At 41.8% G+C, this 15590-nt stretch overlaps 1 protein-coding gene across 5 annotated transcripts in view; it reads left to right on the top strand.

Moving 5' to 3' along the window:
• The window catches only part of LOC121575703 (RNA binding protein fox-1 homolog 3), an 828711-nt gene extending 813446 nt beyond the window's left edge, over positions 1 to 15265 (top strand). For 4 of the 5 annotated variants that reach the window (XM_041889022.2, XM_041889013.2, XM_041888990.2 and 1 more), the window contains 2 exons: positions 1403 to 1481; positions 3812 to 4171. In XM_041889022.2, the coding sequence (XP_041744956.1) occupies positions 1403 to 1481; positions 3812 to 3856 (124 nt within the window). In that variant the 3' untranslated portion in view covers positions 3857 to 4171. Of the gene's footprint in view, positions 1 to 1402; positions 1482 to 3811; positions 4172 to 15220 lie in introns of those variants that run through there. The other variant, XM_041889006.1, reaches the window with a different exon arrangement.
• Positions 15266 to 15590: the final 325 nt, after the last annotated feature.

Genomic DNA, 15590 nt, shown 5'->3' with positions numbered 1-15590 from the left:
GGGCGTAGATTCTGTTTCATCCATTTCCATCCCTCCTTCTTCATCCATCCATCCATCTATTCACATCTCTCCCCCTGCATATTGACCATCTACCTTTCTTCCTCCACCTCTGCTTTCTTTAATCTCTTCTCTGCACTTCTTTCCAATGATGTCATGCTCCAACATTTCATTTTCCCACCATGCCATCATTACCTTCCTGCACCTCTGCTCGATCACTCCATCCCTCCTTTCCTCTACCCTTTCATTCCTCATATCAACCATCCCTCTTTTCTCCTCTCCTCTCTGATAGGCCAACCCGTACATGGCCTTATCTTTGCCCTCCAGACCTCCACTGGCATCTCTCGCTTTTGGAGGAGAGCAAACAAACAAGGGAGTAGAGAGAGGGATGTGGAGGAGAGAAATAAATAAAGTGGCCGACGCGGCCCGCCTTGTCCCGTCTCAGAGAGAGAGAGAGGGATGGAGGGAGGGAGGGATGGATGGATGGTGGGATTAGTTCCGAGCTAGTGCTGATGAATAGACAGGGAAGAAGCCTTCAGAGACAGGAGGTGAGAGCAGGAAAAGGGCAGGGATGCCCCTAGACCAGACAGAATGTCTCTCTCTCTCTGTTGGTCTGTTTCTCTCGCTCGGTCTCTCTTCTTTTCTATCAACCTCACTCTCTATTTCTTCCTCTCTATTGGACCCTGTAGTTGTCTATTTCTCTGCCAATATCCCCTCTTTCTGCTTCATATACATATGTGCTCGTGTCTCGTGTCAAGTTTTTCGACCTCTCTCACCCTTTTCTCCTTTTCATCTCCCTCTATCCCACTTTCTTCCTCATCCCTCTCTCCTTTTCTCTCTCTCCTCCCTCTGTCTGTCTAACTGGTTTTACATTCATCACATCCCTCCCTCCCTCTCTCCTCCCATCCCTCTCTCCCTCCACCAGAAGATAAAACACTCCCTCCTTTTTCTCATAAATTGAAACGGGTAAAACAAATCATTGCAATCACACACTCTCACCTTTACGATGTACATTTATAGCGAGACATCGATTGCATTTCCATCCCATAGGGTTGTCTGTAACGTGACTGAGAGGGGGAAATGATTATAGATCTAGTCTCCGGACCCCAGTTAAAATCGACGACCCAGAGCGTTAGTGTCTCATTGTGGACCGGTTTCACACTACTTATCTGTTATCAAAACTCTTAAGGGCCCTTATTCAATCAAACCGGAAGTGCAGATGCTTCCTATTTGAGGTTACGAAAGTTAGGAGAAACAATTCTCAATATTGAATATGAATGACTATCTGATTTTGTCTAACACAATAAATATTATGTAATTGATCAAAATGAATCCTGAACACGTACGTAACCTGAGACACGTTGTAAGACAAGGGTATGGTCTCTCTCTCTTCTCTCCCATACAGTTACGGGAGAGTCTATGCAACAGCGGACCCATATCACCACACGATTGGTCCTGCGGCCACGTACAGTGTGGGTACAATGGTGAGTCCTCTGTCCTCTTCTGCTACTATGACCAATGCTTACTACAACTTATTCACATTTAACACTAGGGCGTCATCCAAAATGGCACCCTATTACATTTTGGCCTTGATCAAAAGTAGTGCACTCTATAGAGAATAGGGTGCCATTTGAGATGCAGACTAGTAGGTCAAGCACTATAGAGAGTGTTAAAGATACATGGTATAACTACAATGTATGATAAATGTAATATATTAACTATGTACAGATTCATATAAATGAAAGTAGAATGGACACTTGTGAGGAGAATTGAATTATGATTTATCAGTTTAAAGCTGACTTGTTGCCACTTCAGTAAATGAACCAGAGACATTGTTGCCTTATTCTCTAACCCCTTTCAATTTTAATTGGCCTGAATCTCTTTGCTTGAAATCCAAATGAGACCTGTACATCCTCCACTATCAGAGGAGTCTCCCAAATTTCCACAGGAAGAAATAGTCGATTGGTTAATGTTTGTTTTTAGCTAGCTTTTGCAGCTAACATCAAAGATGAAAAAATATATTGCAGAAAAAAAACGAGAGCCCAAACAGAAGAAAAAGAAGAGAAAAACAAAAAAACAATTTGTTTTCATTCCCGGGACTTCCTCCAAAGATTAACAACCATCAAGTGCATGCAGCGGCATGCTGTGAGAGATTAAAGAAAGAAAGAAAGAAAGAAAGAAAGAAAGAAAGAAAGAAAGAAAGAAAGAAAGAAAGAAAGAAAGAAAGAAAGAAAGAAAGAAAGAAAGAAAGAAAGAAAGAAAGAAAAACTAAATATATAAAGAGAGAAGAAAAAAAACAAGAAAATAATAAAGAGAGACAATTATACCCATGGCACCCAGTTCCCCTTAGCTCTGTCGGAGAAGCTGATTGGTCGAGAGGTCTTGCCTTAGACAGATGTGCAGGGTGTTGTGTGCAGGGTGTTGTGTGCAGACACACGCGATGCCGGAAAGCGCACACCCCTTCCTTCCCCCTTCTCCCGACCAAGCGACCCCCCCTCGTGCAGCTGCTAGCTAAAAGCCTTCATTAATTATACGACAATTTTTTTCCTCTTCATTTACTTAATTACAACTGTGGCCTGTGTTTTTTTATTCCCTTATTCCTTCTCTTTTTTTTTCTTCCTCAAAATGTTCCTCCCTTTTTCCCAACTACACGTACACTGCAGATGTTTTACCACCACCACGCCCAAACAATCCAAACTTTTATCCATGTACCACTACAGTATAAACCACAGTATGTTAGGAGACAGATGGAGAGGCTGAATAGGAATAGAGTAGGGTGGGGTACCGTATCAATCTGGGCCAAACACTAAGGCGGAACAACAAGTGACAAGATGCACAAGATGGCTAAATGCCATCTTGTAGAATCACTGAACAAGAACGAACATTTACTAAAAGAGAGAGAGAGAGAGAGAGAGAGAGAGAGAGAGAGAGAGAGAGAGAGAGAGAGAGAGAGAGAGAGAGAGAGAGAGAGAGAGAGAGAGAGAGAGAGAGAGAGAGAGAGAGAGAGAGAGAGAGAGACTGAGAAGGAGATAAATATTTAATAATATCTAATGATGTTTGATGAGTAGTTCCTGGGTTAAGAGTCTTGTTAATGAGGTCCAGGGAGGTTAGAGCAGAACTAGCTGCTTCCCTCTGCACACAGTTGGGCTGAAGAGGATATTAGAGGAGAAGATAGGAGAGGCAGATAATCATCTATGCCACGTTTAATGAGGGGCTCTGGGCAGCGGGACAAATTTAGGTAACCATGTCTGTACTAGGATACTTGCATAACAAGCTTGGGGGCAGAGAGAGGGGTAGAGGTAGAGGAGCGGGAGAGGGGTAGAGGATGGTAGGACAGGGCGGCAGAGAGAGGGGCAGGGGGCAGAGAGAGGGAGCATGCTGTGTATAAATCGTGATCTGGACATGAAAGAGAATTAGCTACTGTATATCTGATTCAATGACCTATTTAGAGTTTGTAGTTTTGATTGAAGTTTCTAGTTTTGATTGAAGAGTCAAACTTTAGAGAATTTAGTCATTGCTTAGTAAGAATCTTACGACCAATCACTTTTCAACTCCTTCCATTCCTTTCTCACAAACATAACGCCACATTCATACAAACGCACACAAACACAATAACGTCTCTTAACTTCTAAGTCTCCAGTACTCATCTCCTCTCAATTTCCACCAACACTCCAACCTTTGCAACAAAATAAAAAAGTAAAAAGGGCAGAAAGTTTTGAGGGCGAAAAGGAAAAAGAAGCCAATATAATATTCTATAAACCAAGCTTCCTATACTGAATACTGATTGGAGCTTTTTTCATCTTTGATGTTGCAGGCTAGCCTATACAGAGGAGGTTGCAGTCGCTTCACTCCCTACTAGAGAGAGAGAGGGGGACAAACGCCTCCTTCCTTCTGCCCCCCAGCAAAACAAACTAACAAACAAACAAAAACAACTATCAAACTAAACGCCCCCTTCCTCGTGGAAAACTAAAACTAGAACAAAACACTTCCAGGTCCAAAAAACACATGAACCCCTTGTCAAGAATCTCTCAAATTGATGTCTCATTTTAAGAGTTGTATTTGACTATATGCATTGTCTTTCATTGCTGTACTGTAAATTATGCTATTTTTTATTTCCTGTATTTCTCTGGGTTGAGATTGATGGTTTATTGAATGTAAGAAAGCACGTGGTGCAGGAGAGAGAGAGAGAGAGAGAGAGAGAGAGAGAGAGAGAGAGAGAGAGAGAGAGAGAGAGAGAGAGAGCGAGAGAGAGAGAGAGAGAGAGAAGTTGGAGATGAGGGAATAGGTCTCTCTTTTCTCTCTCTTTCTCTTCCAATAAAGTCACAATATTGTCATTAATTGATGAACACTTTCTCATTGACCATAGTATTTCATAGGGAAGGTTGCCCCCTCTGTATAATGTGAGTTATACCGAGGGAATTCACCAACAAACAGAAAAATGCTGCCGCTGTATTTCCCACTCTTTAAGTGTGTGCTCTCAAACTCGGCTCCTGTGGGATGTGTCTGTGATTGCAGGTTTTAATTCCAACCCATTTTCTCTACCCTTATTGTTTCAATTAGTCATTTTCCCAATATACACTAAGCCTGCTAATGGTCAGCAAATCCAGTTTAAGCAACACATTTCAAACTGGGTATATTTTAAGTAAGTAAATGATACTGCCGGCCCATTTCATTCCCTTAAGGGTATTGGCTGGACCCAAAGCCTGCAGAACAGACCCATAATAACAAGAGTTTAGTTTGTAGACCTGAGACTTCTTAGGCTAATGAGAGAAACAGAAACTCACTCAGCTGGGTGGTTGTCTCTAGCTCTGTTGATAGATTATGGCGCTAGCAACGCCAGGATAGTGGGTTCGATTCCTGCGACCACCCACATGTAAAACATTTATGCACTCATGACTGTAAGTTGCTTTGGATAAAAGCATCTGCTAAATGGCTTGTATTATATATCTAAAGGAGGTTGAGCTAAAACAAAATGGCTGACAGGAAGTAGTATTGTAGAACTCTGCGCAGGAGGAAGTGATATATGGTAGAGTGGAGTGGAGGAGAGACAGAGACAGAAGAGAAAGCGAGACACTTGACTCCCCCATTTTTTCTGATAGGGGCGGGGAACACTTTCCTATTTATTGCCCCATTCCCGCAGAGGAGGTGCCCCAGAGCGAGACATCTCACTGGCTCATTTTTTCTGGTCGTGCGGGTCACACTGGGCGGAGCGGGTGGGGCGAGCATGGCGAGGACACTAAGTAGACCAGAGCCAGCTGTTCCTGCTCTCGCGTGAGCATGCCAGAGATTATGGAGGAACCGTGAGCTCACGGGAGAGAGGGAACGCCCACTTACACTGACAGGAACCTTGACAATTTTTTTTCAATGGTTAACGGCCTGAGTAAACGATCTTATTTATCCACCATCTTTGGGAGAGCTATGGCAGCCATTGCTGTATGGCCTGGGCAGCAGCAGCACTGTGTCAGAGAAAGAACATTTATTGTGGCACTGAGCCAGAGGCAGAAGGTATCCCATCGCCACAGAATGGCTTTAAAGGTACAGTACTCTGACTAACTTTGCTTCCCCCTTGAGGAAGCTAGGCAAATTGCAACAACACATTGTTTCCTCACATAAATGGAAATTGAACGAACAGTGTAACATTTTTGCAACCAGTAAATGGCAGAGTGATTTCTGTATGTTGGAACCTTGCCCCAGTCTGACATTGTTGGTTGTGCTCGAGGAGGAGATGGCCACGCCTCTGAGTGACACTGATGGAAGAGAGGGAGGGTGCAACTTTCCCATTTCACAACAGAAGCCAGACCGTCTTTTGTTGTCAAATAGAAAGGCTGTATTATTAATGCAATTTTGTATGGGCCCAAAATAATTGTTTCTATGGGAAACAATATCATTCCATTATTACTGCACATATATTATGGACATTTTCTGAAATTACAATGCAAAAATATTACATAATGCTCCTTTAAAGCAGAACACAGCATTTATTTTACACTCTGTTTAGTTTCCGTTTTCTTCTACAAAATAAGCTACAGTATCTACAAAATAAGCAATAATACTTCTACATGTTGATATTGCTGTGCATTCTTTCATTGGTCAGTTTTTCTTTTCAGACAATCATTAAATATCTCAATTCATAGTCATTATTTTTTGCCAAAGTGAACAATATCTTTGAATAAGTATATCTATTCAACAAAGAGGATGTTGAAGGGAAACGTTGATGGTTAATTGGGCTGTTATTAAAATGGTAGCTATATGATTTAAGAGGAGAGAAAGGGCCCTTAACTCCCTTCATCACACTCATTTGTTTTTTAAAAGCCCACATCTTTTTAATGTCATTTTTAAATCATCACTGTATGTCTAATATATCACTGTATGTGTTTATTTAATTAAAATAACTCAAAATATATTTTTCATAATTTATTTACCTGATCCTCCTTTTGCCATTGAAATGCTCAGTCTGATCATGTGGGCGTGTTGATACAAATTTAAATATATTGACATACACTGCCCTGATTGGCGGATAGGATCGTCTAGACTCTAGAGCCTGACTCACTCACCCCTTCAAAATAGGAGCATACATATGCAAATAAAACATGACTGATCATTGGTCAGAATAATCAGATCAGATTGTGATGTCATGATCTGGGCCAAAAACTCCATCCCACCTGAACAGGCTGAAATTCCAGGCATTTATTTTTCCAAACAGCTCGTCCACAAAAAAGGGCATTATAATCATTTTCACATTTTCAGAGTGTGGAAATATAATTTAAATATACATAAACTGGAAAATCAAGTGTTTGACTGCACTGCTCCTTTAATGGATAAAAGTGTTCTCTGTCTCCATTGAGATTGCCATGTCTCGTCCCCTGAGATTGGCTAGTGTTCTTTACTGGAATAATAACTACACTACAGGCTTGTACGGTATGGAAGAGAGAAGAGCACAGGTAGATACACATACTGTAATGATTAGGCCATTGAGTGGTTACCTTGCATGGTAGCATGCTGTGTTCCAGTCCCAGACACTGTCCCATATACACAGTCTGATTACCTGAGACCTCGGGAGCATCCCAAATGACCTGAGCCTTTTCACCCTTTGGGGCCTGGTCAAAAGTATGGCACTATAAAGGGAATAGGGTGCCATTTGGGACACACTCTTTAGGTGCAGAGGTGGGGGGGCAGAGAGAGAGGGAGGTACAGTGAGGGAAAAAAGTATTTGATCCCCTGCTGATTTTGTTCGTTTGCCCACTGACAAAGAAATGATCAGTCTATAATTTTAATGGTAGGTTTATTTGAACAGTGAGAGACAGAATAACAACAAAAAAATCCAGAAAAACACATGTCAAAAATGTTATAAATTGATTTGCATTTTAATGAGGGAAATAAGTATTTGACCCCCTCTCAATCAGAAAGATTTCTGGCTCCCAGGTGTCTTTTTATACAGGTAACGAGCTGAGATTAGGAGCACACTCTTAAAGGGAGTGCTCCTAATCTCAGCTTGTTATCTGTATAAAAGACACCTGTCCACAGAAGCAATCAATCAATCAGATTCTAAACTCTCCACCATGGCCAAGACCAAAAAGCTCTCCAAGGATGTCAGGGATAAGATTGTAGACCTACACAAGGCTGGAATGGGCTACAAGACCATCGCCAAGCAGCTTGGTGAGAAGGTGACAACAGATTATTTGCAAATGGAAGAAACACAAAAGAACTGTAATTCTCCGTCGGCCTGGGGCTCCATGCAAGATCTCCCCTCGTGATCATGAGAACGGTGAGGAATCAGCCCAGAACTACACGGGAGGATCTTGTCAATGATCTCAAGGCAGCTGGGACCATAGTCACCAAGAAAACAATTGGTAACACACTACGCCGTGAAGGACTGAAATCCTGCAGCACCCGCAAGGTCCCCCTGCTCAAGAAAGCACATATACAGGCCCGTCTGAAGTTTACCAATGAACATCTGAATGATTCAGAGGAGAACTGGGTGAAAGTGTTGTGGTCAGATGAGACCAAAATCGAGCTCTTTGGCATCAACGCAACTCACCGTGTTTGGAGGAGGAGGAATGCTGCCTATGACCCCAAGAACACCATCCCCACCGTCAAACATGGAGGTGGAAACATTATGCTTTGGGGGTGTTTATTTGCTAAGGGGACAGGACAACTTCACTGCATCAAAGGGACGATGGACGGGGCCATGTACCGTCAAATCTTGGGTGAGAACCTCCTTCCCTCAGCCAGGGCATTGAAAATGGGTAGTGGATGGGTATTCCAGCATGACAATGACCCAAAACACACGGCCAAGGCAACAAAGGAGTGGCTCAAGAAGAAGCACATTAAGGTCCTGGAGTGGTCTAGCCATTCTCCAGACCTTAATATCATAGAAAATCTGTGGAGGGAGCTGAAGGTTCGAGTTGCCAAACGTCAGCCTCGAAACCTTAATGACTTGGAGAAGATCTGCAAAGAGGAGTGGGACAAAATCCCTCCTGAGATGTTTGCAAACCTGGTGGCCAACTACAAGAAACGTCTGACCTCTGTGATTGCCAACAAGGGTTTTGCCACCAAGTACTGAGTCATGTTTTGCAGAGGGGTCAAATACTTATTTCCCTCATTAAAATGCAAATCAATTTATAACATTTTTGACATGTGTTTTTCTGGATTTTTTTGTTGTTATTCTGTCTCTCACTGTTCAAATAAACCTACCATTAAAATTATAGACTGATCATGTCTTTGTCAGTGGGCAAACGTACAAAATCAGCAGGGGATCAAATACTTTTTTCCCTCACTGTAGGTGCTTTTAGATTTGTGACTGACATTAGGAAGGATGTTAGGACTCCCACAGGAGAAGATGTTCAGTCTTACTGAGATAAAGTGGGAGGCGGGAGGGGAGTGTAAGAGACTCCCATGTAGCTGGTATCGATTGATCCCTATCTACCGGCATCCATCTTGGATCTACTGACAGTGAAGGGGAAACAGGTTTGGGATGGGGAACGATTTGTGATGTTACACCTCACATACCTGACCAAGCTCTGTGGGGGTATTGGATTAAACTTCTCTCTCTTTCTCTCTCTCTCTCTGTCTCTCTCATTCTCTCGCTCGCTCTCTATTTCTGTCTCTCTCTCTCTACATATCTCTCTCTTTCCATTAAACACTCTTTTAAGACTGTGTTCTTCTCTTTCATTTCACTGAGATTGACTCTCTGTTTATAAGAGACCTTCCCCAGGCCTAGCAGAGAGAGAGAGAGAGAGAGAGAGAGAGAGAGAGAGAGAGAGAGAGAGAGAGAGAGAGAGAGAGAGAGAGAGAGAGAGAGAGAGAGAGAGAGAGAGAGAGAGAGAGAGAGAGAGAGAGAAGGCAGGTCATGAAATAGGGTCTCCTCATCCCACAACCTCTTACAACACTGATCATGTTCCCCTCACACACACACCTGCAAACAGGTACACTCTCATCTACACACAGACGTTCACACACACACACACACGTGCTGTGTGATGGGATCGTAAAGTGGGGAGTCAGTGGCGGCGGGCCGCGAGGGAAGAAAGGAGACTGTATAGAGGAAAAGCTACCGAGGCAATTTACTCCACAGATTAGAGATAACAGAGCTCAGTCAATAAGCACTGATCTCATTTGAAGATACACCAGACTGACTCCACCACACACAAGCACAGGCATACACACATCTCTTTGGTCCATTGCTATGGCTGTTTTGTCTATTTCTCCAGACTCTCTTTATTCTCCCTCTCTGTTCACAATGATCAGGAGGCCATTGTGAAATATGGATTGGATAAACTGCATCTCCTCTACTCTCCCACCTCTCTCTTCTCCCTCTCTTCTCATTTTAAAGGGAAGAGATGGAATTCTAACCTCCCATGTCCTTGGGGTTCTGCTAAATTTCACACTTTGGAACCTCATTCACTTCTCATACACCATGTCCTCACTCATAGATGTATTGTATTAGCCTGCTGGAACCAGCGTGATTGTTGACCAAGTATCATAAACGTGTCTGGCTGTCTTTTGTGCTTACTGTACTGTCCATTACCCAATTTATCCTCAATCCTGAAGGATTGTAACCAGAGCCACATATTTAGAAAAAGTATATTAAGAAAAAATATATTAATCTATGGATCTGAATGTACACATCCTAATACCTAGCTGTTTTTTGATTCCGAGTGTACCGTACAGAATATGATCTATCCTGTTATTACTAGAGCTTCTGTCTTCTTAGTACAACATCTGGGGCGTCTTAAATAACTAAAAGGGCAACCACGCAGGCTTTTTTTTTTTTAACAAGGGTGCTTCAAATGTTAAGAATTGTTGTGTAGGCTTTATTGCTGTTGCTCTGTTCATATTAATAGAGTACTGTACACTTTGTCATTAAAACCTTTGGCAGTTTTAATGACAAAACGTCTTTCACAAGCTTGGCTCACACCTCAAAAATATCCAGCAAAAAATGTTTTATATATCCACCTCAAATATATCTGTATTTATATACAACATATTCATACACTCTTAGAATTAGCGGTGATTCAAGGAACCCTGGAGATCCTCAAGGAACCCCTGGAGTTCCTCAAGGAACCATTGCTAGTCAATGGTTCATATATGCACCTTCGGTTAGTTGAGGGGTTCTTGGAGGAACCTATAATATTCCTTAAGAGTCTATTGACGCACCCTCGCATCAATCTAATTACATGATAAAACAATCCCCATTAAAATCTGTCTGTTTAAGCTTTTTTTTGCATGGGCTGCATCTCAATCCACCTATGTTGGGCTTCTGCATCTGCGGTGGAAAGTGGCAGAGCTACAACGTTGTTTGTCAGACCAGGAGACATCCCGAAAATTGTCATTCTCACAAAAACGTCTGTAACGTCCGAACAGTTTGGCCTACTAACTCTATGGAAATATGTAACTCTCACGAACAGGATGGTGTTCTCTGTTTTGCTCTATGATCCCCATAAGCCCTGCGGGACTCGTCTGAAGTTGGTACCGACGATGTGCCAATTTCGGTCTGTACCGTCCAAACCGTGGGGAAACCCTGCTCTAGATCACTCTCAATAGACCTATAACCTCACAATGCAAAAACAGCTGTTCTGTGGTATTGGGATACCAACTCTGATGTTGCTGTTATATTTTAATGTAAATAATCTTCTGGTGTGGCATACTCTATGTTTACTTTTATTTCTTATCTCTTAATTAATTTATTTCTAACCTCTTCCATGGCACTTTACAAAAAAATTTCAGAATGAAATTAATCATGGTTTGTTTTCTGTTTTTTACAAGGTGTGCTTTCTTCCAAGAATAATTAGCTTACAGTACTTGTGTGTAATTATAGAATTAAAAGTGTTATAGTATAGCATTTATTAGTATATCAAATGGAGTATAGTGCTATTATCTATTATTATTAGATCGAGAAAATCTAGAATGAAAATGAAAAAACTAAATGTTCTTCCTTTTATAAAAGTATATCATGTCCTATAGGGGTTAAACAGTGGGGACATTACTTAAAAAAGGCTTTCACCTTTTTGTTGATACTTTTACAGAAGGGGAGAGATGGTGTGCTTCCCAAATGGCACCCTATTCCCTATGGGCCCTGGTCTAAAGTAGTGCACTATATAAGGAATAGGGTGCTGGTTGAGACGCAACCATGGCTTACCATGTCATTCTATGTGTCTTTGGCCAGATGACCATGTGAAGTGTATTGTTGCGCTATACTACTGTACGTGTGTATACAACGTGTCCAAATAACCTAGAGGCGTTCAAGCAGTATGTGTTTTTTTATTTGATGTTGATTTGTTTTGTTTGTTGCTTTTTGTCGTAAACGTCTTTACAACGCTCCTAAAACTCAAAAAGCGCTTGGAGATGAAAGCAAAGCATCCTGGGTAGTATGACTGCAGAAGCGAGATAGGGAACGACGTGACTCTATAAAATGCTGCTCTTTTCTCCTTTTCCCCCATCACTCCATCTGCACCTTGATTTCTGGTGAAAGGAGAGAACCCCGTGCTGAAAACATGTTCTTCATGAGTTTATGAAAAGGCAAAATACCAATTCCCCATGTTTTGGTTTTGAACTGTTTGTCCCAAATATCCCAGACTATTTTTACCACTAATTATACTATGAACTTAAAATGGATAGCTTTTATTAAATTAGGTGATTCAGTGTATTTGTTTTCAAAGGACATAACTTCTCTCTATCTTCTAAGAGCCCAGTCAGTGCTGAGAGTGAAGACATTGAGACATGTTTTATTGAGAGTAGAGCAGAGCTGAGTCGGTCCACTGGCCAGATTGCAGGCCTCTCTGCTCTAACTGAATCTTACCGCCTTATGGCCGATTGACGTGATAAAAGGCCCAGTCTCGCATGGCTGCATAGGCGGCCATTAAATGATTGCCACTTTAATTGGCTCTGTTAATGCAGTCATTTGTAAGATGGCACCACGGGCCACGGGCCAGCCACAAAATGGCTGCCGTTGGCTCTCTCAGCTAATCTCTCCCTCTTCCACCACAATCCATTAATGTATACCTTAACTCCATTCCACTGGACCCAAGTCAATGTCCATAGCCTATAGCCCATACACCACCAGAGGTAGTGGTCCCTGTTTGTAGTGATATAACTCTCTCTGGCTGGGAAGTTTATTCGAATCGTAAATCATCATTATCTCTCCCATCTAAAGTAACAGAGATGGCTTTTCTCAATGGAATACCAGGTCACAGTATTCTGGTAGATATTATGAGGAGCCACAGTGCTAATGTCAAAGGAGCCATTTCATAAACTCGACTGTAGGACTCTCATTGCCATAACCTTTGAATAAAAAGCCAAACTTGAGGTGCAGATGTTCATGGGAAGAGAAATCTGCAATCTCTGGTGTGCTTCTTGAGTTTGATTCATTTGACATGTTCATTTTTCATTGTGTGTAGCTAGCTAGCTGCAGAGAGCGGAGTCGTTTAAATGTATGTCTGTACGACTTTGTTCTGTTTGAAACTAAATATGTTACAGTTTTACATGTCAGGGGATTTCTTTAAAAAGTATATTTTATAAAAACAAAAGCAAAATAAAACTCCAAACATTGTGTTTATGTACACATGTATTGCAAATTCTCTTTTGAATGTGTACTATATATCTACTCACCTGTCAAGTGGTCATTTTCACAGTGTATTTGCTATTCTTCTGTGTTATTACTGTGTTCTGTGTTTAAAGTGTGTATTTTCCAGATATGCCCAGAAGCCTTCTTGTATCAGGCTACACTACTGTACTTTGTCAATACTCTGTACTGTGTGTTACTGTTAATTTGCCTTTGGACAAAAGAGAAAGCTTCTCATTCATGTAGACCCGAAATCAAAGGTTTATATCAAACGTATATATCATATTTATCTGTTGATACTCAAACCCAATATACTTTGTCTTTAAACAAGTCACCCCCAGGCTTCACGTTCGTCCATTCTTTCAAGGATGCTGATGCTATTAGTAACGCAAGGTGATTCTGCTTTGCTTTTTGAAACATGACGGATGATCCAGCCGACTTTACCTCTTCTACTCTCTCTCTCTCTCTCTCTCTCTCTCTCTCTCTCTCTCTCTCTCTCTCTCTCTCTCTCTCTCTCTCTCTCTCTCTCTCTCTCTCTCTCTCTCTCTCTCTCTCTCTCTCTCTCTCTCTCTCTCTCTCTCTCTCTCTCTCTCTCTCTCTCTCTCTCTCTCTGAGAAAGGGAGGAGGAGCTGGTTCTTCACTGAAGCACACACACACACAGGCAGGTGGGGAGAGCTGAGGAGAGGCAGGGGGTGGGGGGCTGTGGCGGAGGCTTCTCAGTGCATTAACTTCTCCGGGAGTTATTTGCCCGAGGTGATTAATATGTTTGTCAGCGTTGCTCTCTGAGGTAGGGAGGGAGGGAGGGAGGGATGGGGAGAGAGAGAGAGAGAGAGAGAGAGAGAGCGAGAGAGAGAGAGAGAGAGAGAGACTTGGCCCGGCAGCGTTCACCACAATGACGACCAGGGGGATTCACACCGCCATTCTTCTTCTTTCTCTTCTTCTTCGCTCTCCATCCCTCCTTCCCCCTCTCTTTTGTTCCATCCTTCCTCTGCGGAAGGCTTTCTCTATTCCTGTGTTTGTTTGTGGAGGAGGGCTTTAAGGGCCCTCCCACGTGAGGCCGGGGGAGCGACCACTACAGGAGACGAGAGGGAGGCATTATTGGGGCTGATTGGTGAGGCCATGGCACAGCTGTGCTGGTTTCTGGGTTCCTTTCTCCGGAGGACTGGGAGGAGCAGGGAGGAGGGGGTGAGGGACTACAAAGTGCTGCTGAAATTAATGTCGGCCTCTGTGTTCTCCCTCTGAAGATTGACACACCATACGCTCATCTCTTTGAATGAATGAGGTTCTATAGCCCGTCAACAGAACCCCTGCTGTGTGCGGCAGAACTCCCTCCCTCTGCAGGAATTGAATGCAGTTTGTCCCCTTTTCTCTCTTTCTTTCTCTCTTTCTCTCTTTCTCTCTTTTTCTCTTTTTCTCTTTCTCTCTTTCTCTCTCTCTCTCTCTCTCTCTCTCTCTCTCTCTCTCTCTCTCTCTCTCTCTCTCTCTCTCTCTCTCTCTCTCTCAGCTGCTGAACTCTAAAACTGTCTTTTATGACGCCCTTTACATTACCTAGCCGTAACCTATAACCTACTCTATGTAACATTACTAGCCATAGGGTATAACCTCTTTAAATACAGTGTGATTACCATGTAATACCTTGCTTTTACTGTAAGTACAGGCAATTAAAAGGTACTTACCATTGTTAATTCATTTAATTGTACGATAATGCAAGAAAATGTGAGCATAAAAAGTTGCAATTGCTCCATAGCTGCATGTAGTAACTCCTAGCCTGTTACAGGGTAATGACACATAGGTTATTCCTCTGTTAGTTATTCCGTTATGTAATGTATTTTTTATTCACAGTCTCAACTCATGATCTCAACGTCAATGTTTTTAATGTTAAACAAGTTAAAACATGACAGATTTTACTGATGTTTAGATTTTTTTATATTGTTGTATTGATTTAGATTTGAAAACATTTTTTGAAGTTGTATTGATTGTGATTGATTTTGTGCTGACTTTATACCTGTCCCTATACTTTGAAAATATATTAAATATCTTAGGTGCTCCTGTTTGGAATTTATATATGAAAAAATATGCTGTGGAAAAATATAAAATATATAAGTATATATGAAGAAAAAAAAGGATCCATTGACATTGACCTGTTTGTTTTTTCTATTCTAGTAAATAAAACCAAAACTAGAAGGATGACAACATGAAGAAAGAACACAAAAAAAACCATAAACGAAATCAACAAAAATACAAAAAGAGAGGACATTGTCAGGATCCCTTCTATCAAGGCTTAAAGGGAAGGATGGATGGAAGATGTTTTGGCCAAGCACCATAACAACGGCCTAAACCACTGCGCCTGGAGTTTTAGGGGCGGAGCGAGATATAGCTTTCCCCTGGGACAAGCCTTGCTGGGCGGAAGAGACCAAGAGAGAGGGCACCATAAAACTATTTTATTTTTCTAAACTTTTTTAAGTTTATGATTTCCAAAAAGAGCAAAGAGTAATGTATGTAAATCTATTATTATATGTAATGTATAAGTATG

This window comes from Coregonus clupeaformis, chromosome 1 (assembly GCF_020615455.1).
Source record: "Coregonus clupeaformis isolate EN_2021a chromosome 1, ASM2061545v1, whole genome shotgun sequence".
Classification (NCBI taxonomy): Eukaryota; Metazoa; Chordata; class Actinopteri; order Salmoniformes; family Salmonidae; genus Coregonus; species Coregonus clupeaformis.
This window is presented reverse-complemented; position numbering and strand designations above follow the sequence as displayed.